Source organism: Bubalus bubalis, chromosome 2 (genome assembly GCF_019923935.1).
Source record: "Bubalus bubalis isolate 160015118507 breed Murrah chromosome 2, NDDB_SH_1, whole genome shotgun sequence".
Lineage (NCBI taxonomy): Eukaryota > Metazoa > Chordata > Mammalia > Artiodactyla > Bovidae > Bubalus > Bubalus bubalis.
In genome coordinates, this window is record NC_059158.1 from 58,172,218 (window position 1) to 58,195,203 (window position 22,986).

General features: G+C 38.1%; 1 protein-coding gene and 1 non-coding gene across 14 annotated transcripts in view; both read left to right on the forward strand.

Moving 5' to 3' along the window:
* Nucleotides 1-22,986, forward strand: part of HIBCH (3-hydroxyisobutyryl-CoA hydrolase) — a 116,224-nt gene that overhangs the window by 34,466 nt on the left and 58,772 nt on the right. For all 13 annotated transcript variants that reach the window (XM_044932475.1, XM_044932470.1, XM_044932472.1 and 10 more), the window contains exons 5-6: nucleotides 113-193; nucleotides 9,869-9,921. In XM_044932475.1, the coding sequence (XP_044788410.1) occupies nucleotides 113-193; nucleotides 9,869-9,921 (134 nt within the window). The remainder of the gene's footprint in view (nucleotides 1-112; nucleotides 194-9,868; nucleotides 9,922-22,986) is intronic.
* On the forward strand, nucleotides 20,155-20,225 carry TRNAG-GCC. The gene has a single exon. It is a non-coding gene; the product is annotated as a tRNA-Gly (tRNA).

A 22,986-nucleotide genomic window follows, 5' to 3' on the forward strand; every position in this document is an offset into this window, starting at 1 on the left:
GACTTTCCCTTTGGTACTTTCTGTCACAGTATTTTGAATTTATCTGACTGTATTGACTGGAAAACACTTTTTTATATTTGTAATCCTTTTTTTTTCTTTTCTCATATTTTAGCACTTTCAGAAGCTAGAAATACAAACCAGAAAATGCTTCAAGATTTTTTCCGAGAGGAATATATTCTGAACAACGCCATTGGTATGTGTGCTCTGCTGAGAGCTTTGAAAATGGAATGAAGACAAAAGCTGCATAGAATGAGTTATTAAAATGTAGTCAACATGCTTTATTTAGTCTTTTATATACTTAGTGACAGAAATGAACTCAATTAGCCTGACTGCTCAGTTTAGTCACCCTGTTGTGTCCGACTCTCTGTGACCGCGTAGACTGCATCACGCCAGACTTCCCTGTCCATCACCAACTCCTGGAGCTTGCTCAAACTCCTGTCCATTGAGTCGGTGATGCCGTCTAACCATTTCATCCTCTGTCATCCCCTTCTCTTCCTGCTTTCCCTGGAGCCAGTTCTTTGCATCAGGTAGTCAACGTATTGCAGGCTCAGCTTCAGCATCAGTCCCTCCAGTGAATATTCAGGGTTGATTTCCTTTAGGATTGACTGGTTTGATCTCCTTGCAGTCCAAGGGACTCTCAAGAGTCTTCTCCAACTTCACAGTTCAAAAGCATCAGTTCTTCAGCACTCAGCTTTCTTTATGATCCAACTCTCATATCCGTACATGACTACTGGAAAAACCATAGCTTTGACTAGATGGGCCTTTCTTGGCAAAGTAATCATGAACAAAGCTAGTGGAGGTGATGGAATTCCAGATGAGCTATTTCAGATCCTAAAAGATGATGCTGTTAAAGGCTGCACTCAATATGCCAGCAAATTTGGAAAACTCGGAAGTGGCCACACGACTTTAAAAGGTCAGTTTTCATTCCAATCTAAAAGACAGGCAATGCCAAAGAATGCTTAAACTACTGCACAAATGCACTCATCTTACACACTAGCAAAGTAATGCTCAAAATTCTCCAAGGTAGGCTTCAACATTGTGTGAACTGTGAACTTCCAGATGTTCAAGCTAGATTTAGAAAAGGCAGAGGAACCAAAGATCAAATTGCCAACATCTGTTGGATTATTGAAAAAGCAAGAGAATTCCAGAAAAACATCTACTTCTGCTTTAATGATTATGCCAAAGCTTTTGACTGTGTAGATCACAACAAACTGTGGAAAATTCTGAAAGAGATGGGAGTACCAGACCACCTAATCTGCCTCCTGGGAAATCTGTATGCAGGTCAATAAGCAACAGTTAGAACCGGACATGGAACAACAGACTGGCTCCAAATTGGGAAAGGAGTACATCAAGGCTGTATATTGTCACCTTGCTTATTTAACTTATATGCAGAGTACATCATGCAAAATGCTGGGCTGGATGAAGCACAAGCTGGAATCAAGATTGCCGGGAGAAATATCAATAACCTCAGATATGCAGATGACATCCCCCCTTATGGCAGAAAGCAAAAAGGAACTAAAGAGCTTCTTTATGAAAGTGAAAGAGGAGAGTGAAAAAGCTGGCTTAAAACTCAAGGTTCGAAAAACTAAGATCATGGCATCTGGTCCCATCACTTCATGGCAAATAGATGGGTAAACAATGGAAACAGTGAGAGACTTTATTTTTGGGGTTTCCAAAATCACTGCAGTTAGTTACTGTAGCCATGAAATGTCTTTTAATGCTTTCTCCTTGGAAGCAAGCATTGCTCCTTGGAAGAAAGGCTATGACCAACCTAGACAGCATATTAAAAAGCAGAGACATTACTTTGCTGACAAAGTCTGACTGCTCATTCCAGAGCAATTCACACTTTATTATTAAATGGGCTTCCCTGGTGACTCAGATGGTGAAGAATCTGCCTGCAGTGATGGAGACCCAGGTTCTGTCCCTAGCTTGGGAAGATCCCCTGGAGAAGGGAATGGCTACCCACTCCAGTATTCTTGCCTGGCGAATTCCATGGACAGAGGAGCCTGGAGCCTACAGTCAGGTTTAACTACTGTTTGCCCTATAATTAACATGAAATCATGGATTCTGATCATATGGTTGGGTTTCTTGGAAAACAAAAAAATAGGGTCGCAGTTTTCTCTATAAAATGAAGTATCGTTTCCTAATTCCTGAGAAACTCTGGGATGAAATTTCTTTATAGTCATCATTCCAGATTTCATTGGAAGTGAAGTAGTAGTTACTTTTATCAAGCATGTGTTTCAAATGTTAAATTACAGTGGATAATATAGTGAATACTTGTATAACCACCAGCTCAGAATGAATATACCTCTATATTTTATTTCTGTTTGATGTTTTGAAACTTATTTAAATTAAATAGAATACTATGAATTTTTAAAATTACTGTCCAGTCTACTTCCTTGCTTGCTTCAGTGCCATTTCTTTCTCAAGAAGCAGCCTGATCCCTCCTCAGAAGAAACCATTGTCATTAATTTTTAGCACATTAGATTAGGCTGTATGTTATATTTTTACTATATATTTATGAACAGAAGTAGTATTATTTCATGTTTTTGAAATTTTCATAAGTACTTTCTTTTGCCTATGCCAAAAGTTGTTTTTTTAATAGCATGGAATGTAACTGTTCTATATTATTCAGCTACCCAGTATTACTTACCTATTTGACATTAATGGATATTTTAGATTATTTCAAATTTTTATTAATACAGATTGTTACATCCTTATATGTAAATCCTTGGTGCCCATGTGCAGAAGTTTCTAGAAATAATAGAAGCCAAATGGATGGGTCATAGTTCATACCTCTCAGTGTGTTTCCATATTCCTCTCCAAAGTACAAGACTTGATTTTCTTTTTTTTTTTTTTTTTGGTATTTATTTATTTATTTTTTTAAATTTTATTTTATTTTTAGACTTTACATAACTGTATTATCTGCACGTCATTGCTGTCATTTGTTTGTTTTTAAACTTTGCGTGCTTGATATCTTACTGTGGTTTAATTTGTGCTTCATTGTAAGTGCATGAGGTAGAAGGTATTTTATGTTAATCATTTAGATTTTCTTTTCAGTTTCATCCTTTGTTTTTCTTTCTTATGGATCATTTTTTTCTTAATTGATTTTATAGGTCTTTATGTAAACACACTTCTCTCAATCTGCTACTTTATCTTTTCATATATACAAGTTTTTGTTTGAGATGAAATGTATGCATTTTTTCCTTTATGATTTATGTTCTTTTGCACTAAAAAAAAAAAAATAGCATGGGAGTATTTAAGATGTTCTTTTATATCTTCTTTTAATAGTTTGTTTTTTATACTCTAAGTCCTTAATGTACTTGGATTTTTTTTGCATGTGACATCTTTTATTTTCTTTTTAGAAAACTAGATGTGTAATGTCTTTGACTGAAAAGGCTTTGTCTTCCTCACTGGTTTTAATGATACTTCTGTCATATATCAAGTTCTTCTTTGTGATCAGATCTGTTTCCGGACAACTTTATTCACTGGTCTATTTGTAGTTATGATGAAACTATAGTGTTAAAATTATTACGGCTTTAAGATACATCTCTGTGTGGTAGGAAAAGTTACCCTTGTTTTCTTTTAGGATTGTCTTGGCTACTCTTGGACTTGATTTTCCAAAAGGATCTTAAAATTATTTCGATGTTTAGTAAACTTATGCAGACATCACCATAAACCAGTTTTAGCACATTTTCATCAGATTGACTTTCATGTCCTTTCATGTTTTGTAATTTTCTCTATAAAGATCTTGCTGATAAAAATATTTTTTTAAGTGTTATTCTTAAATAGTTTATGTTTTGTTACTTGTTACATTTCCTAATTGACTATTTCTAGCATATAGAAATATTTTTGATTTTAGTATTTTGTTTTTATAACCAGCAACCCTGCTGAAATTTGTTGTTAGTTCTAAAGATGTTTCTGTAGATTATCTTGGCTTTTCTATATAGGTAATTCTACCCTCTGCACATGACTTTTCCCCATCTCTTTCCAGTCCTTATATTTATGACTTTTCTTGTTACATTTGGCTAGAACCTCTGTTATAATACTGAATGATTATAGTGTTGTCTTATTTCTGATGTACATGGGAAAGCTTTTAAAATTTCATTCTTTAGTATAATCTTTTTGTAAATGCTTTTTTACCAAGTTACAGACATTATTTCTATTCCAGAGTTGTTCGGGGTACTTTCTTTTGTTTGTTCAGTTGCAATGGTCCAGTACTTGAGCATCCACTTTTTCTGACTTTTTTCTCTTCTCTCCTGGGCAGGGACTTACTGAGTCCCAGCATCAGCAGATAGAGTTTTCCTAGCTATGTTTCACAAACCACATAGCTCTTATTACTATAAGGCTTTATGTAGGTAGCTCATTGCATGTTCTGTGTGGCCTAGAATTTCTTCCTGATTCAGAACAGATACACACACCCTCGCTCATAATCTTTGGCTGTAGCGTCCATACAGCTATTAACTTTGAGTTTCTTGTATGTTTCTGGCACTTGGGGATTTCCCTTGTTTGGCTTTGAACTTGGATATATATTAAAAGAAATTTATTTTCTAGAATTTCAGTGTCTTTGAAGTAGCAGTGGAGAAAAGAGGCTGTTTCCCAATTTAAGTGAGCCACTTTTAGTGGAGAGCTTGCATTTCTTTCATAATCTGTAAAATTATACAGATCAGATTCACTTAGAATGTTTTATTCATTCTAAAAATTCTTACCAGCACTGTCCAACAGTACTTCCGGGAATGATGAAAATATTCTGCTTCTGTGCTAAGTAATATGGCCACTGCTAGTTACACGTGACTAACAAGCACTTGGAATGGGGCTACTTGTGATCAATAAGCCTAATTTTACCTTTGTTTAATTGTAATTAATCTAACTATATTTGGCTGTTGGCTGGTATATTAGTGCTGCTGCTGCTATACTAAATAAAAGAGGGGATAAAACCTCTAGTTTTAAAAGAGTTTGGGAAAAAAAGAAGAAAAGAGTTTGGTAAAATATTAATATACAAGAGAAGGCCTTCCAGACATAATTTCTGTACATTATAATGACCTATCTTAATCATTAAGGAATTTGACAAATTTTGGCCTTGTGTCCTGCATCAGTTAGCTTTTAATACTTTATAACTAAAATATATGCATCTGTAGCTGAAATGGTGAATTTGTATGTATCTCCACCCCATCACGATTGAGTGACTTCACTTTCACTTTTCACTTTCATGCATTGGAGAAGGAAATGGCAACCCACTCCAGTGTTCTTGCCTGGAGACTCCCAGGGACGGTGGAGCCTGGTGGGCTGCCATCTATGGGGTCGCACAGAGTTGGACACGACTGAAGCGACTTAGCAGTAGCAGTAGCCATCCCTATCAATAGAGACGTTAGTTTCTATTGTTTCTAGGGAATTATAGTTAAAAATTGAGGGCTGTGGACATGCTTGTGTATGTGAAGTTAAAACTGGACTTTGGTGGTTTATTTGGCAGGTTGGGAATATTTACAGAATTGCTAGATGGATCAAAACTGAAATTTTATATTGGTCTTTGGTAAGGAAGTTATATTGGCAACAAACTGTAGTAGAAGTACAGTGATGGATATGTTTATGTTGTGGGTGACTCCCTCTCTCAGAGGAAGGAAAAACAAAAAAGGGAAAGGAGCAGAGTAAAAGTTTGCAGAATTTTTGAGCTGGAAGGAACTTCTGAGGCAAGTCTCATTTAATAGATGAGAAAACGTATCTATGTGTCATATACATGATATAGACATGTATGATAGGCATATATACATATAGCTTATGTGTATATATATGTACACAAATGTGTACATATATGGAAATGCCAGTATATAAGTAGAGACATCACCTTGCCAACAAAGGCCTGTATAGTCAAAGCTATGGTTTTTCCAGTAGTCATGTATGAATATGAGAGCTGGACCATAAAGAAGGCTGCTGCTGCTGTGAAGTCGCTTCAGTCATGTCCGACTCGGTGCGACCCCATAGATGGCAGCCCGCCAGGCTCCCCCATCCCTGGGATTCTCCAAGCAAGAACACTGGAGTGAGGTGCCATTTCCTTCCCCAATGCATGAAAGTGAAAAGTGAAAGTGAAGTTGCTCAGTCGTGTCCAACTCTTAGCGACCCCCTAGACGGCGGCCTACCAGGCTCCTCTGCCCATGGGATTTTCCAGGCAAGAGTACTGGAGTGGGGTGCCATTAGCTGAAGAATTGATGCTTTCAAACTATGGTGCTGGAAGACTCTTGAGAGTCCCTTGGACAGGAAGAGATCAAACCAGTCTATCCTAAAGGAAATCAATCCTGAATGTTCATTGGAAGGACTGATGTTGAAGCTGAAGCCACCTGATGTGAAGAGCCAACTCACTGGAAAAAGACCCTGATTCTGGGAAAGATTGAGAGAAGGAGAACGGGGTGGCAGAGGATGAGATGGTTCATTTCAGTCACTCAGTTGTGTCTGACTCTTTGTGACCCCATGGACTGCAACTTGCCAAGCTTCCCTGTCCATCACCAACTTCCAGAGCTTGCTCAAACTCATGTCCATTCAATAGGTGATGCCATCCAACCATCCCATCCTCTGTCGTCCCCTTCTTCTCCTACCTTCCATCTTTCCCAGCATCAGGGTCTTTTCCAAAGAGTCAGTTCTTCACATCAGGTGGCCAGAGTATTGGAGCTTCAGCATCAGTCCTTCCAATGAATATTCAGGACTGATTTCCTTTAGGATGGACTGGTTGGATCTCCTTGCAGTCCAAGGGACTCTTGAGAGTCTCCTCCAACACCACAGTTCAAAAGCATCAATTCTTCAGTGCTCAGCTTTCTTGGGGTCCAACTCTCAAATCTGTACATGACTACTGGGAAAACCATAGCCTTGACTAGACAGACCTTTGTTGGCAAAGTAATGTCTCTGCTTTTTAGTATGCTGTCTAGGTTGGTCATAGCTTTTCTTCCAAGAGTCAAGCATCTTTTAATTTCATGGATGTAGTCACTATCTGCAGTGATTTTGAAGCCCAAGAAAATAAAGTCTCTCATTGTTTCCCTTGTTTCCCATCTATTTGCCATGAAGTGATGGGACTGGATGCCGTCATCTTTGTTTTTTGGATGTTGAGTTTTAAGCCAGCTTTTTCACTCTCTTCTTTCACTTTCATCAAAAGGCTCTTTAGTTCCTTTTTGCTTTCTGCCATAAGGGTGGTGTCATCTGCATATCTGAGGTTATTGATATTTCTCCTGGCATCTTGATTCCAGCTTGTGCTTAATCCAGCACAGCATTTTGTATGATGTTCTCTGCATATAAGTTAAATAAGCAGGGTGACAATATACAGACTTAACATACTCCTTTACCAATTTGGAACCAGTTCCATGTCCGGTTCTAACTGTTGCTTATTGACCTGCATACAGATTTCTCAGGAGGCAGATAAGGTGGTCTGGTATTCCTATCTTTTGAAGAATTTTCCAGTTTGTTGTGATCCACACAGTCAAAGGCTCTAGCTTAGTCAATGAAGCAGAAGTAGATGTTTTTCTGGAATTCTCTTGCTTTTTCAATGATCCAGCAGATATTGGCAATTTGATCTCTGGTTCCTCTGCCTTTTCTAAATCCAGCTTGAACATCTGGAAGTTCTTGGTTCACATACTGTCGAAGCCTAGCTTGGAGAATTTTTAGCATTATTTTGCTAGCGTATGAGATGAGTACAACTGAGTGCTAGTTTGAGCATTCTTTGGCATTTCCTTTCTTTGGGATTGGAATGAAAAACTAACCTTTTCCAGTCCTGTGGCCACTGCTGAGTTTTCCAAATTTGCTGGCATATTGAGTGCAGCACTTTAACAGCATCATCTTTTAGGACTTGAAATAACTCAGCTGGAATTCCATCACTTCCACTAGCTTTGTTCATAGTGATGCTTCCTAAGGCCCACTTGAGCTCGCAGTCCAGGATGTCTGGCTCTAGGTGAGTCATCATACCATCATGGTTATCTGTGTCATTAAGATGTTTTTTGTATAGTTCTTCTGTATATTTTTGCCACCTCTTCTTAATATCTTCTGCTTCTGTTTGGTCCATACCGTTTCTGTCTTTTATTGAGCCCATCTTTGCGTGAAATGTGCCCTTGGTATTTTATCTGTAATTTTCTTGAAGAGATCTCTAGTGTTTCCCATTCTGTTGTTTTCCTCTATTTTTATGCATTGATCACTGAGGAAGGCTTTCTTATCTTTCCTTCCTGTTCTTTGAAACTCTGCATTCAGATGAATGTATCTTTCCTTTACTCCTTTGCCTTTTGCTTGTCTTCTTTTCTTAGCTATTTGTAAGGCCTCTTCAGACAACCATTTTGCCTTTTTGCATTTCTTTTTCTTGGCGATGGTTTTGATCACAGCCTCCTGTACAATGTCATGAACCTCTCTCCGTAGTTCTTCGGGCACTCTGTCTATCAGATCTAATCCCTTGAATCTATTTGTCACTTCCACTGTATAATCATAAGGGATTTGATTTAGGTCATACCTGAATGGCCTAGTAGTTTTCCCTACTTTCTTTAATTTAAATCTGAATTTTGCAATAAGGAGTTTATGATCTGAGCCACAGTCAGCTCCCAGTCTTGTTTTTGCTGACTGTATAGAGCTTCTCCATCTTGGCTGCAAAGAATATAATCAATCTGGTTTCGGTATTCACCATCTGGTGATGTCCATATGTAGAGTTGTCTCTTGTGTATGGAAGAAGGTGTTTGCTATGACTAGTGCGTTCTCCTAGCAAAACTCTGTTAACCTTTGCCCAGCTTCATTTTGTACTCCAAAGCCAAACTTGCCTGCTGCTCCAGGTATCTCTTGACCACCTACTTTTGCATTCCAGTCCCCTATGATGAAAAGGACCACTTGCCTGTTGCTCCAGGTATCTCTTGACTGCCTATTTTTGCATTCCAGTTCCCTATGATGAATAGGACATCTTTTTTTTTTGGTGTTAGTTCTAGAAGGTCTTGTAGGTCTGCATAGAACTGTTCAACTTCAGCTTCTTTAGCATTAGTGGTTGGGGCATAGACTTGGATTACTGTGATATTGAATGTTTGGCTTAGAAACAGAGATCATTCTGTCATTTTTGAGATTGCACCCAAACACTAAATTTTGGTCTCCTTTGTTGACTCTGAGGGCTACTCCATATATTTTAAGGGATTCTTGCCCATAGTTCATCTTCCAGTGTCATATTTTTGCCTTTTCATACTGCTTCTGGGGCTCTCAAGGCAAGAAGACTGAAATGGTTTGCCATTCCCTTCTTCAGTGGACCACATTCTGTCACTGGAGAGATGGTTAGATAACATCATTAAATCAATGTACATGAGTTTGAGCAAACTCTGGGAGACAATGAAGGACAGGGAAGCCTGGCATGCTGCAGTTCATGGGGTTGCTAGAGTTGGACATGACTTAGTGACTGAACAACAGCAGCAATAAGTATTTAATACCAACATATATATTGAATATTGTTGAATTGCCAGTTAATGACAAAGCAGAGACTACAATTTGGGTCTTCTCACTCTCAGTCCATGCTTTTTCCTGTATGCTGCACTTCTCTTTATATCCAGATGCTTCTTTAGATGCATAAAAACAAATTATGTTCTTTAAAATACAGCTGTGTTAGATAAACATTCATGACTTACAAGGGAAACATTGTTTTTCTCAATAGCTGAATTATATGGTCTTTCATTTGTTTCAAATTGAGGTATTGAGTTATTTAATAACAATGAATAGCTGATTAGGATTGTATATGAATTGATGTTTTAAAAAACATGTTTATTATAAGCTGTATATTTAGTCTACTTGATATTTCACAGTTCATGTAACTTGTGATTTTTGGAAAAAGCAAATGTATTTTAAACATTGTGACTAATTACAGCTCCATTTCTTTTAGATTCTTGCCAGAAACCATATATTGCACTTATTCATGGAATTACAATGGGTGGGGTAAGTAGCCTGCTCATTCTCATCATTGTTGTGTGAGTGGTATTAAAAAAAAGTTGATTATTAAATACAAGTGAGATGATGAATGTAATAAAATAGAACTTGTTGAAACAAAATCATATTTGGAGCCTTGCAGGTTTGGGGTGTAATATTTGCTTTTCTCAGAAGACTATGTTATATGCTATTTCTGCTTCTTCAATTAGTAAGTTTTTAAGCTGACAAATGGGCTTCCCTGATAGCTCATTTGGTAAAGAATCTACCTGCAATGCAGGAGACCCCTGTTTGATTCTTGGGTCAGGAAGATCCACTGGAGAAGGGATAGGCTACCCACTCCAGTATTCTTGAGCTTCCCTTGTGGCTCAGCTGGTAAAGAGTCCATCTGCAATGTGGGAGACCTGGGTTCGATCCCTGGTTTGGGAAGATCCCTTGGAGAAGGGAAAGGCTGCCCACTCCAGAATTCTGGCCTAGAGAATTCCATGGACTGTATAGTCCATGGGGTCGCAAAGAGTGGGACACGACTGAGTAACTTTCACTTCACTTTAGCTGACAAAAATGATTGAGTCTTTTTTCTTTTGTAGAGCCCTTTTTCTACTTACAAGTGAACTGATTGCTTTCACCAGTTTCATGAAAGAAACTGGAATGTTGAGGTCTTTTTAGACTCTGTATAGGATGTGGTTACCTAAATTATATGTACTGCACAAAATCTCACCTTAGTGAAAGTGTGTGGATACTTTGTAACATTCTCTGAAAGTACATTTCTGTCAATTGAAAAACCTTGTAATAACACAGATGCAAAATAAATAAGTCTTAGATGTCACTAGCCTTGAACAACTTCATAAGGAGTTGGAGAAAACATGAAATAATTACAGAAGAACTGTTCAAATGTATGACACTGACAAAGACAAACTTTGAAAGTGAGAGATCACAGTGGGTCTTTATGGCAGGAAAAGATAGGATTTAAGAAGGTAGTAGGAAGCTGAAGGGTGAAATTTCAGTGTTTGAACTTGTTAAGTGTTTCAAAGATTTTGTCGGTGGGAAAAGTCTCCCTTCTTCTAGGAAGACCACACACTAGATGAGGTCTCTTGGGCACTTGGAATTGCTTAGATTTTTTTAAATAAATTATTATTTTGAAGCATAGTTGAAGTATACTGTGTTAATTTCTGCTGTACAGCAGAGTGATTCAGTTACACATATATGTACATTCTTTTTCATATTCTTTTCCATTATGGTTTATCACAGGATGTTGAGTATAGTTACTGTGCTATACAGCAGAACCTTTTTGTATATCCATTCTGCATGCAATAGTTGGCATCTGCTAGTCACAAACTCCCTATCCATTGGAATTGCTTAGATTCTGCACATGATTTTGGAAAAGGGCTTCCATTAGCACATGTAGTCAGGAACAGGATCAAGGGCAATCTACATCTTTGTTAGTGGTGGGTATTAAGCCTGAGTTGATTGTGCCTTTTTTGTCGATGAAGTGTTACCATGGGAAAAATGAGAAGTCTCTGAAAGAATTCTGCAGAACAAGGGGAAGGAGCTTAATTGGAAGCACTGAAGAAAGAGCCCCCTGTGAATGTGAAATGAACTAGGAAAAAATGAAAACAAACAAAACACCATTGGGCATACTTAATAACGTGTAAAATGATGTGGCTTCAATAAAATAGGAAAGGTAGTCTGTAAGGAGACAACAGGCTTAGATGAAGGGCAGCAGTTTACACAGGGGAACAGCTAACATGAGGAAGGCTGACTGGAAACTAAGACACAATAGCAGAACCTGACACTCCACTTTGAAGGCCATAGATTAGGAGTCGAATTTAACATTACAGATACGAAGTTGTGTCTGTGGAGGACAAACTTGACAAGCTCTCACCAAGAAAGGACAAGGATAAGAATGATGAGACCAAATGTTGTGAGGTAATGAAAATGAAAGAAAGATACTAGGAACCCAACAAAGAAATGATAACTATTCAGTGGGAAGTAAATCAAACAAATGGCCATATATAATTAAAGATTACTTTCTTTACCATAATTAAAAACAACAACAAACCCCTCTTAAACCTAGCATATGTATAAGCAAAGAAAAACAACTTCAGGTAAAAAAAAAAAAAAAAAACCTGTGAAAAGAGATCCACACCTAGATAAAAACTCAGGTAAGGTTTTTAGAATTGTATACTTTAGGAAACAATGCAGGTGTTCAGGCCAAGCACTGCTGCTGATGCCTGGGTGCTTAGTGGATCAGTTCAGTTCAGTCGCTCAGTCGTGTCCGACTCTTTGCGACCCCATGAATCGCAGCACACCAGGCCTCCCTGTCCATCACCAACTCCTGGAGTTCACTCAGACTCATGTCCATTGAGTCAGTGATGCCATTCAGCCATCTCATCCTCTGTCATCCCCTTCTCCTCCTGCCCCCAATCCCTCCCAGCATCAGAGTCTTTTCCAATGAGTCAACTCTTCGCATGAGTTGGCCAAAGTACTGGAGTTTCAGCTTTAGCATCATTCCTTCCAAAGAATACCCAGGGCTGATCTCCTTTAGAATGGACTGGTTGAATCTCCTTGCAGAGTACATCATGTGAAATGCTGGGCAGGATGAATCACAAGCTGGAATCAAGATTGTGGGGAGAAATAGGAAAAGACCCTGATGCTGGAGAAGTTTCTTGAGAATTCCTTGGATAGCAAGGAGTCAGTCCTAAAGGAAATCAACCCTGAATATTCATTGAAAGGACTGATGCTGAAGCTTCAATGTTTAGGCTACCTGATGCAAAGAGCCAACTCACTGGAAAAGACCCTGATACTGGGAAAGATTGAAGAGAGGAGAAGGGGACTACAGAGGATGAGCAAGGAAGAAGCTTGCTCCTTGGAAGAAAAGATATGACAAGCCTAGACAGCATATTAAAAAGCAGAGATATCACTTTGCTAACAAAGGTCTGTATAGTCGAAAGCTATGGTTTTTCCAGTAGTCATATGTAGAGGTGAGAGTTGGACCATAAAGAAGGCCAAGTGCCCAAGAACTGATGTCTTCAAACTGCGGTGCTGGAGAAGTTTCTTGAGAATTCCTTGGATAGCAAGGAGTCAATCCTAAAGGAAATCAACCCTGAATATTCATTGAAAGGACTGATGCTGAAGCTTCAGTGTTTAGGCTACCTGATGCAAAGAGCCAACTCACTAGAAAAGACCCTGATACTGGGAAAGACTGAAGAGAGGAGAAGGGGACGACAGAGGGCGAGATGATTGGATGGCATTACTGAGTCAATGGACATGAGTTTTGAGCAAACTCTGGGAGATAGTGAAGGACAAGGAAGCCTGGCGTGCTGCTGTCCATGGGTTCGCAAAGAGTTGGATATAACTTAGCAGCTGAACAACAGCAATATATTGTCAGCCCTGCCCCTTTAAAACAAACTAACAAAAACATGTCTTTTCTTCCATCAGTTCTGCCAACTATAGTGCCCCATATGTACTCTACATATAAAATTCATCCTTAATAAAGACTGAAGTTCTACCCTATCTTTTTAAAGTCTTAAATACCACTATGGTTTGATGTGATTTCTTTCTTCATTGACTTGGTGCATTCAAACTTTACTGCAAATATGGCATTTATTCTTGTCAGTTATTATGAAATGTGCCTAAGTATGTTAGATGGTTTATAAAGGCAACAACTACTTTTTAACGTTTCCATAGCAACTAGTGAATGCACAGTAAGTATTTAACAAATTATTTACTGAAAATTCTACTTTAGATAATAAACATCTTGTAGCCTTTGAAAGAGTAAAATTTACAGACTGGACACGAAGCAGTTCTTCTTGTAATGGGATTTTGTATGTATCTTGATTTTGAAAGCTAACTGTTGTATTTTTTCACATTTCAAATAATGTCAAAGTATTTAATCTTTGATTTTTGTTGAAAATAATAATACACACAGAGTTAAAATCATGCCAGGGAAATAAACTAGGTATGAAAAGTTGCATTGAAAGGGCATTCTGTTATTCTTAACATGGCTGCTAAGTCGCATCAGTCGTATCCGACTCTTTGCAACCCCACAGACGGCAGCCCACCAGGCTCCTCCATCCATGGGACCTTCCAGGCAAGAGTACTGGAGTGGGGTGCCGTTGCCTTCTCCGACTTAACATGGCAGTGTTCTCAAAATAAAATTACATTAGAAGCCCTCCAGCCTGGTCATACTTTGGAGCTTCCCTGTAACTGACTGGTGGGGGTCCTTACTCTGGTACTACATGGCTTACTAACATCAGACATCGTGTTTGTATACCCAGAGAAGTATGAAACTGAAAGCCTTGCTCTATGGTCCTCTTTTCCATCAGAGTTAATGATAAAAAGGTCATTGGCACCCTGCCTGCTGCCTGATCTGCACGCGCGTGCAGTGTTCTCAGTCTGTTGTTCTAGTCTCTACAACTTTCTGAGAATCTTTCCGGCTAGCTAAATTGTGAGATGGAATCTGAAAGCTTGTTGAGGACTCTTGTTTTTCTGTTGTTCCTTCTGGCTATGGCTTTTTCTTGAAGGCTAACTTTTCATGTCTCATTTACAAACATTGCTTAACCTAAGACTCAGGGAACTTTAACTTTTGAAAATGTAACCCCCTAGATCTGTGGCTCTCAACTTTGGCTGCCTTTTAGAATCACCTGAGAGATTTTCAGAAACCCCAGTGCCCAGGCTTTACTTACCTCCCAGAACCATTAATCAGATATTGGAGCAGGTCTGAGGCATTTTTAAAGCTCTCTGGTAATTCCAACGTGAAGCATAAGGTAATGAACTGCTGATCTACTAGTGATTCCTAACTAGTCCAGTGTTAGCTGTGGACCCTTTTCAAAATTCCCCAAAGGCAGTGGTTCTTACAAGTTGCTGCTGTTTCTGTTTAGTTGCTCAGTGCTGTCCAACTCTTTTGCAACCCCATGGACTGTAGCCCACCAGGCTCCTCTGTCCATAGGAATTTCCAGGCAAGAATACTGGAGTGGGTAGCCATTTCCTTCTCTAGGGGATCTTCTCGACCCAGGGATTGAACCCATGTCTCTTGCGTTGGCAGGCAGATTCTTCTTTTTTTTTTAATTTATTTATTTTTGACTGGAGGATAATTGCTTTACAATATTCTTTTGGTTTCTGCCATATATCAACATGAATCAGTCATGGATATATATGTCTCCTCCTTCTTGAACCTCTCTCCCACGTCCTGCCCCATCTCCCCACCCACCCAGGTTGTCACAGAGCACCAGATTTGAGCTCCCTGTGTCATATAGCAAATTTACACTGGCTATCTAATTTAGATATGGCAATGTATATGTTTCAGTGCTACTCTTTCAGTTCATCCCATCCTCTCCTTCCCTTCTGTGTCCACAAGTTTGTTCTTTATGTCTGTGTCTCTACTGCTGCCCTGTGGTTAGGTTCATCAGTACCATCTTTCTAGATTTGCATTCCCACCAACAATACAAGAGTGTTCTTTTCCTCCTCACCTTCTCCAGTGTTTATTGTTGATTTTTTGATGATGGCTATTCTGACTGTGTGAGATGATACCTTATTGTGGTTTGATTTGCATTTCTCTAGTAATGAGTGATGTTGAGCATCTTTTCATGTGTTTATAAGCCATCTGTTTGTCTTCTTTGGAGAAATGTCTGTTTAGGTCTTCTGGCAGGTGGATTCTTTACCACTTGAATCAAAATCCAAGGACTTGTTAAAAGGTGGATCTCCCATTCCAAATTCCAGTTTAGTCAGTTTAAAGGATGGCCTAAGAATTTGCATTCCTAGAAGTCCCAGACGCTGCTGCTGCTGGTGACAGTGAGCGCGCCTGGCGTTTGGAGCTGCTGCCTGAAAGTGTTGTGAGCTCATAGTTTGTATGCAAAAGGCCTTTTTATTTTCAGAATTTTTAGTATAATTTTAGTATTATATGTAGTTGTTTTATGGATATGTTTTAAATCCTAATATAAAAGTATGAGAATAAGATAGGGAAAATGTAGCTTAAAAAAAAAGGTAGCCAAATAGTTTGTCTCTGTCTTTATCTTGATTCTGATCAATAAATTGTTTCCTGTAAGAACAAATTATAAGAAAACTTGAACAGTCCAAAAGATGGCTCCATAGAGCTTGATTTTTATTTTTTTTCTTTTTACTATAGAAACAAAAATTATTTTTCAGTTAGGAGAATGACAGTTTTATAGTCTCTTAATGTTTACCATGAAGAGTAGAGGGGATGACTAAATTATGTTTCAGCTTTCGGAAATTCACATGTTTATTTGATATTTTGATATGCAGTAAAATAAAATGTTTATGAGTGGTTTTCCACTTGGTTAAACAAAACTATGTAAGATTATGTCTTTACAATGTTTCTGAAATATACCAAATTATTCTGAATAGCAATTTGAAAGAATAATTTATTCTGTTTCCAGGAAGAAAGAATTTTAAGTTCCTTTACCTTTTAAAAATCTAAAATCATATTTTCTTAAGTTAATATATAACAGGACAGCAAAGTTGCTTTAAAATTAAAATTAATTTTAAGTATATATGCATGCACGCTAAGTCGATTCAGTCGTGTCCGACTCTGTGCGACCCCATAGGCGGCAGCCCACCAGGCTCCTCTGTCCCTGGGGTTCTCTAGGCAAGAATACTGGAGTGGGTTGCTATTTCCTTCTCCACCAGTTCTATGCTGCTGCTGCTAAGTCACTTCAGTCATGTCTGACTCTGTGCGACCCCATAGACAGCCTCCTACCAGGCTCCTCTGTCCCTGGGATTTAAGTCTATATAGAAGAGAAAAAAAATCGTTTTTATTTTGTATATGTAGTACTACCTGCATTTCCTTCCCAACTGAAATGAATTTAAAGAACTTTTGATTCTTTCCTTTCTTTGTCCCTTTCTCTCTACCTTCCTCCCTTTTCTCTTCCCACCAATGCATTTTACCATAGAAACAAAATTAGTTCCCCCAACTCAAAATATGTATACAATATGGTATTGTTTTTGTGTTTCTCAAAGTGCCCTGCAGATGCTGCCAGCAGAAGGGTTTGTGATCAATATAAATGGAAAATTAAGGTTTCAAGGCATACTTTACAAGGGGCATATTCTGATGAATAGACAAAAAGTGGGAACTGGGTTGGAAGCACTGAGCATATACAGTCTCTGAAAGACTTTCTGGGCCACAAACCAGACTCATGGAAAACTGACTAGTGCTCAGTTAAGTGGGACCTGCTGAGTCAGATTAAGTTGAGCCACCGATTAATGTCACTGAGACATGTTGTTGTGAAAAGAATTAATAGTCTTTACAGATTGAATTAGCTTGATGTACTACAAAGGTCTGTAAGACATAAGACATCTTTGTTCTGTTTTATTTATTTCTTTTTTCTTGCATTGCTTTTTAAAAAAAAAATAAATTTATTTATTTTAATTGGAGGTTAATTACAATCTTGTAGTGGTTTTGCCCGGAGAAGGCAATGGCACCCCACTCCAGTACTCTCGCCTGGAAAATCCCATGGATAGAGGAGCCTGGTAGGCTGTAGTCCATGGGGTCACTAAGAGTCGGGCACGACTGAGCAACTTCACTTTCACTTTTCACTTTCATGCATTGGAGAAGGAAATGGCAACCCACTCCAGTGTTCTTGCCTGGAGAATCCCAGGGACGGGGGAGCCTGGTGGGCTGCCGTCTATGGGGTCACAGAGTCGGACACGACTGAAGTGACTTAGCAGCAGCAGCAGTGGTTTTGCCATACATTGACATGAATCAGCCATGGGTGTACATGTGTTCCCCATCCTGAACCCCCCTCCCACCCCCCTCCTCATCTCATCCCTCTGGGTCATCCCAGTGCACCAGCCCCGAGCACCCTGTCTCATGCATTGGACCTGGACTGGTGATTTGTTTCACATATGATAATATACATCTTTCAATGCCATTCTCCCAAATCATCCCACCCTCGCCCTCTCCCGCAGAGTCCAAAAGTCTGTTCTTTATGTCTGTGTCTCTTTTGCTGTCTCATGTATAGGGTCATTGTTATCATCTTTCTAAATTCCATATATATGCATTAATATACTGTATTGGTGTTTTTCTTTCTGACTTACTTCACTCTGTATAATAGGCTCCAGTTTCATCCACTTCATTAGAACTGATTCAAATGTATTCTTTTTAATGGCTGAGTAATATTCCATTGTGTATATGTACCACAGCTTTCTTATCCACTCATCTGCCAATGGACATCTAGGTTGCTTCCATGTCCTGGCTATTGTAAACAGTGCTGCAATGAACACTGGGGTACACGTGTCTCTTTCAATTCTGGTTTCCTTGGTGTGTATGCCCAGCAGTGGGATTGCTGGGTTGTATGGCATTTCTGTTTCCAGTTTTTTAAGGAATCTCCCCTGTTCTCCATAGTGGCTGTACTAGTTTGCATTCCCACCAACAGTGTAAGAGGGTTCCTTTTTCTACACACCCTCTCCAGCATTTATTGTTTGAGAACTTTTTGATAGCAGCCATTCTAACTGGTGTGAGATGGTATCTCATTGTGGTTTTGATTTGCATTTCTCTGATAATAAGTGATGTTGAGCATCTTTTCATGTGTTTGTTAGCCATCTGTATGTCTTTATTAACTGTGTTAAAGAAGATTTTTAAAGAAGCTTTTAACTTTGGTACACCTCTCCCCCCATGCCATTTAAATCTCTTGATTAAAAAACATTATTGTAATACTCTTTAATGTGTGTACATTGTAGTATGATGAGACCAGTGAGACTTTCACGGGCCATGCCATTTTTAAATGAGAAATCAGCCAAGAAGCTTTCAAAAGATCAGATATTATTAAGTCATTAACACAGCCTGGAAAATATTCTAAATTTACGTATTAGCTATTTCAGTTGCTCATGCTTGAGACTTTCATTGTGAAGTCTGTAGTCCACCAACCAAAGAATGTTCTTTTTCATGCAATAAAGATAGAAAGGGCAATGCATAGAAAATCGATCGTGTATTTGCTCCTGCACACCATTCATTAGTGCTGTTCTGTTTGAAGAGTAATTGAGAGGCCTAGCCATGTTACAAAAAAAGAGTTTAGAGTGACCAGCCTTCCTCCAGTGAAATAAAAATCATAGTAATTCTTACAACTAGAATGTAATTGATAGGTAAATTGCAACTAAAGTTTGTAACTTGATGATATAAATACATTGTGAAAGGAATATATTATGAAAGGATCCTCTGATCTTATTCATCTTATAACTTTTGTCTTTTTTGGTTGTGTCTTTTAAACAATGTCTTCATATTTTCCCCACTGCCGAGTCCTGGCAACCTCAATTCAAGGCTCTGAGTATATATTCAAGACTCTGAATCATACTTTTTGTTTTAGTTGTTCCACAAAATAAGTGATATTATCCAGTATTTGTCTTTCTCCTCTGGCTTATTTCACTTAGCATAACACCCTCCAGGTTCATCTGTATGTATCCTGCAAGTGGCAGGATTTCCTTTTTTAAGATTGAATGATATTCCGTATTTTATATATATGTAATTTATACTGTGTGTATATTACATAATTACTATATATAATATGCTATATATTCATATTATATATATGTGTGAATACACACACACACACACCACATTTTCTTTATCCAACATTTATCTATGGACAGACACATAGGTTGTTTCATGTCTTGACTATTGTGAATAATGCTGCAATGAACATGGGAGTACAGATAACTCTTCAAGACAATGACTTCATTTTCTTTAGGTATATACCCAGAAGTGGAATTTCTAGATAATATGGTTCAGTTCAGTTCAGTTGCTCAGTCGGGTCTGACTCTTTGCGACGCCATGAATCGCAGCACGCCAGGCCTCCCTGTCCATCACCAACTCCCGGAGTCCACCCTGCTTTTAATTTCTTGAAGAACCTCCATACTATATTACACAAGGGCGATACCATTTTTCATTCCCACCAACAGTACAAGTGTTCCCTTTTCTCCACATTCTTGTTAGTGTTTATCATTTGTCTCTTTAATGATAGACATCCTAACAGATGTGAGGTGAAACCTCATTGTGGTATTATTGACAGATGTTGAATACCTTTTCATGTACCTTTTAGCTATTTTATATACCTTCTTTGGAGTAATGTTCAGGTCTTGCGCCCACTTTTCAATTGGATTTTTTTTTTTTTTTTGCTATTGAGTTGTGTGAATTTTTTGTATACAGTTGCCCCTTTGTATCCACAGGGGATTGCTTCCAAGACAATGCCCCCTGCCCTGTGCTATGGATACTAAAATCTGTGGATGCTCACTGATGCATAGGTGGTTCAGTGGTAGAATTCTCGCTTGCCACATGGGAGGCCTGGGTTTGATTCCCAGCCCATGCAGCTTCAGTGTACCCTTTGGGTTCCCTGATGGCTCAGACGGTAATGAATCTGCCTTCAGTGTAGGAGACCCAGTTTCGATCCCTGGGTTGGGAAGATCCCCTAGAGAAGGGAATGGAAACCCACTTCAGTATGCTTGTCTGGAGAATTCCATGGACAGAGGAGCCTGGTGGGCTACAGTCTGTGGGATCACAGAGAGTCACAACTGAGTGGCTAGTCCCTCACACAAATGGCATAGTATTTGCATATAATCTATGCATATCTTATAAACTTTAAATTATCTCTAGGTTACTTATACCTAATATGATGTAAATGGTGTGTAAATACAATGTAAATAGTTGCTGTTGCACGGCAAAATTCAGATTTTGCTTTTTGGAAATTTTTGAAATTTTTTCTTCCAAATATTTTCAATTCAGTTGGTTGAATCTGCAGGTATGGAGAGCTAAGTGTATTCTGGATATTAACCCCTTATCAGTTATATGATATTTCTCCCATTTCACATGGTAGATGATTTCAGGTCTCCATTCTAGTCTTTAATCCATTTTGAGCTGATTTTTGTGTATGGTGTGAGGGATTTAGTTTCTTTTTTTCCCATGTGGATAGTTTCATTTTTTCCCATTCCAGTTTTCACATATTGTGTGGCTTTTATTAATATTTATAGGCTCACTTTACTTTTTTTTTTTGAGTGGGGTTCCATTGATTTTTTTATGCCAATACCATAGTCTTTGGATGACTGTAGCTTTGTAATATGATTTGAAGTCAGAAAGTGTCATCCTTCCAGCTTTTGTTTTTCTTTCTCAAGATTGTTTTGGCTGTTTGTGGTCTTTTGTGGTTTCATACAATTTTTAAGATTTTTCTATTTCTGTGAAAAATGCCAATGGAATTTTAAGAGATTATGTTGAATCTGTAGCTGCTTTGGGTATATGGACATCTAAACAACGTTAATTCTTTCAATTCATGAGCACAGAATATCTTTCCGTAATATGTGTCTTCTGCAATTTCCTTCATCAGTGTCTTATAGTTGTGCATATGCAGCTCTTTCAACTCCTTGGTTAAATTTATTCTAATGTATTTTTTTTTTGTTAATGCAGTTGTAAATGGGAGTGTTTTTTAGTTTTTTTTTCTGAAAGTTATTTGTGTACAGAAACACAACTGACTTTTGTGTATTGATTTTGTATTCTGCAACTTTATATTGAATTTATTTACTAGTTTAAACAGTTTTTTGGTGGCATCTTTAGGATTTCCTATATATTAGATCATATCATCTTCAGAGATAGTTTTACTTCCTTTCTGCCTTAGATCCTTTTATTTCTTTTTCTTGACTAATTGCTTGGACTAGACTTTCTATGGTGAATAAAAGTGGTGAGAGTGGGCATCCTTATCTTATTCCTGATCATTAGAGGAAAAGCTTTCAGCTTTTCACTGTTGAGTATGATATTAGCTGTGGGCTTGTCATATATGGACTTTATTATGTTGAGGTACATTTCATCTACCTTTAACTTGTTGAGGGTTTTTATTGTAAAAGAATGTCAAATTTTGTCAAATGCTTTTTCTGCATCTATTGAGATGATCATGTGATTTTTATCCTTCATTTTGTTAATGTTGTACATCATGTTGATTGCATATATTGAACCATTCTTGCATCTCAGGAATAAATCCTACTTGATCATTATATATGGTTCTTTTATTATTGAATTTGGTTTCCTGATATTTGTTTTTCACATGTGTGTTCATCAGGAATATTGTTCTGTAATTTTCTTTTCTTATAGTGTTTTTGTCTAATAAGAATGATAGACATTTTTATTGCTAAGCCTGTTTGTGTGGATCAAGGTTACCTGATCTCAGACACATGAATCTGAGACAAGTATGCATTGAACTCTGGTATGATGGAACTAGACTTGAATGTGCAAGGATAGGGATCAGTCAGAGGCTAAAGGAAGGTATTGCAGTGCAGTTGCCCCGGGAAGTTAAAAGAACTGTATTGACAGGCAAAGTTGTCTTATAGAGAAAACAATAAAGTGTATTAACAGAGGGAGAATAATCAGACAAAAAGGATATGGGGAATTCCTTCATGGTCCAGTGGTTAAAACTAGGTGCATTCATTGCCAGAACCTGTGTTTGATCCCTGCTCAGGGAACTAAGATCCTACAAGCTGCGTGGCATGGCCAAAAACAGAGAAAAAGAGCCTCTTTAAAGAATGAAGGTTGGTAACATGGCAGGATCTATGAAAGGAAGAATAGAGAGGAAATTTTCCTTGGATTTCTAAGTGTTTAGAATAAATTGGACATTCATTTTCATTTGCGTTCACTAATGAAATTTTTTCTAAGGGATGGAGATCTTTTTCTTCATAGAGAGGGTTAGGTTCCTACCCTTCCCCCATAGGATTCTATCTACTTATATTTTGTTCTGCTCTTTTAGGAAAGAGTAAAGATTGCTTTAATTTTTGTATTTTTTTGCTTCTCGATATTCTTTTTTTTTTTAATTTTATTTTATTTTTAAACTTTACATAATTGTATTAGTTTTGCCAAATATCAAAATGAATACATGTGTTCCCCATCCTGAATTTCTCATAATAGATTTTTAGGGTTATCTCATTTCTCAGCAAGCTTTTTTCATAGGTAAGCATGGGGTTCTGTTTTTCAAGGTATGATGGATTACCCTCTAACAAATGTTTCTCCATCATTTAACCCCATGTCACCCATTGTCTGTCTTATTAGATATAGCCTTTTAATCTGTCCTTTCCTCGACTCTTTTCACCCTGGCT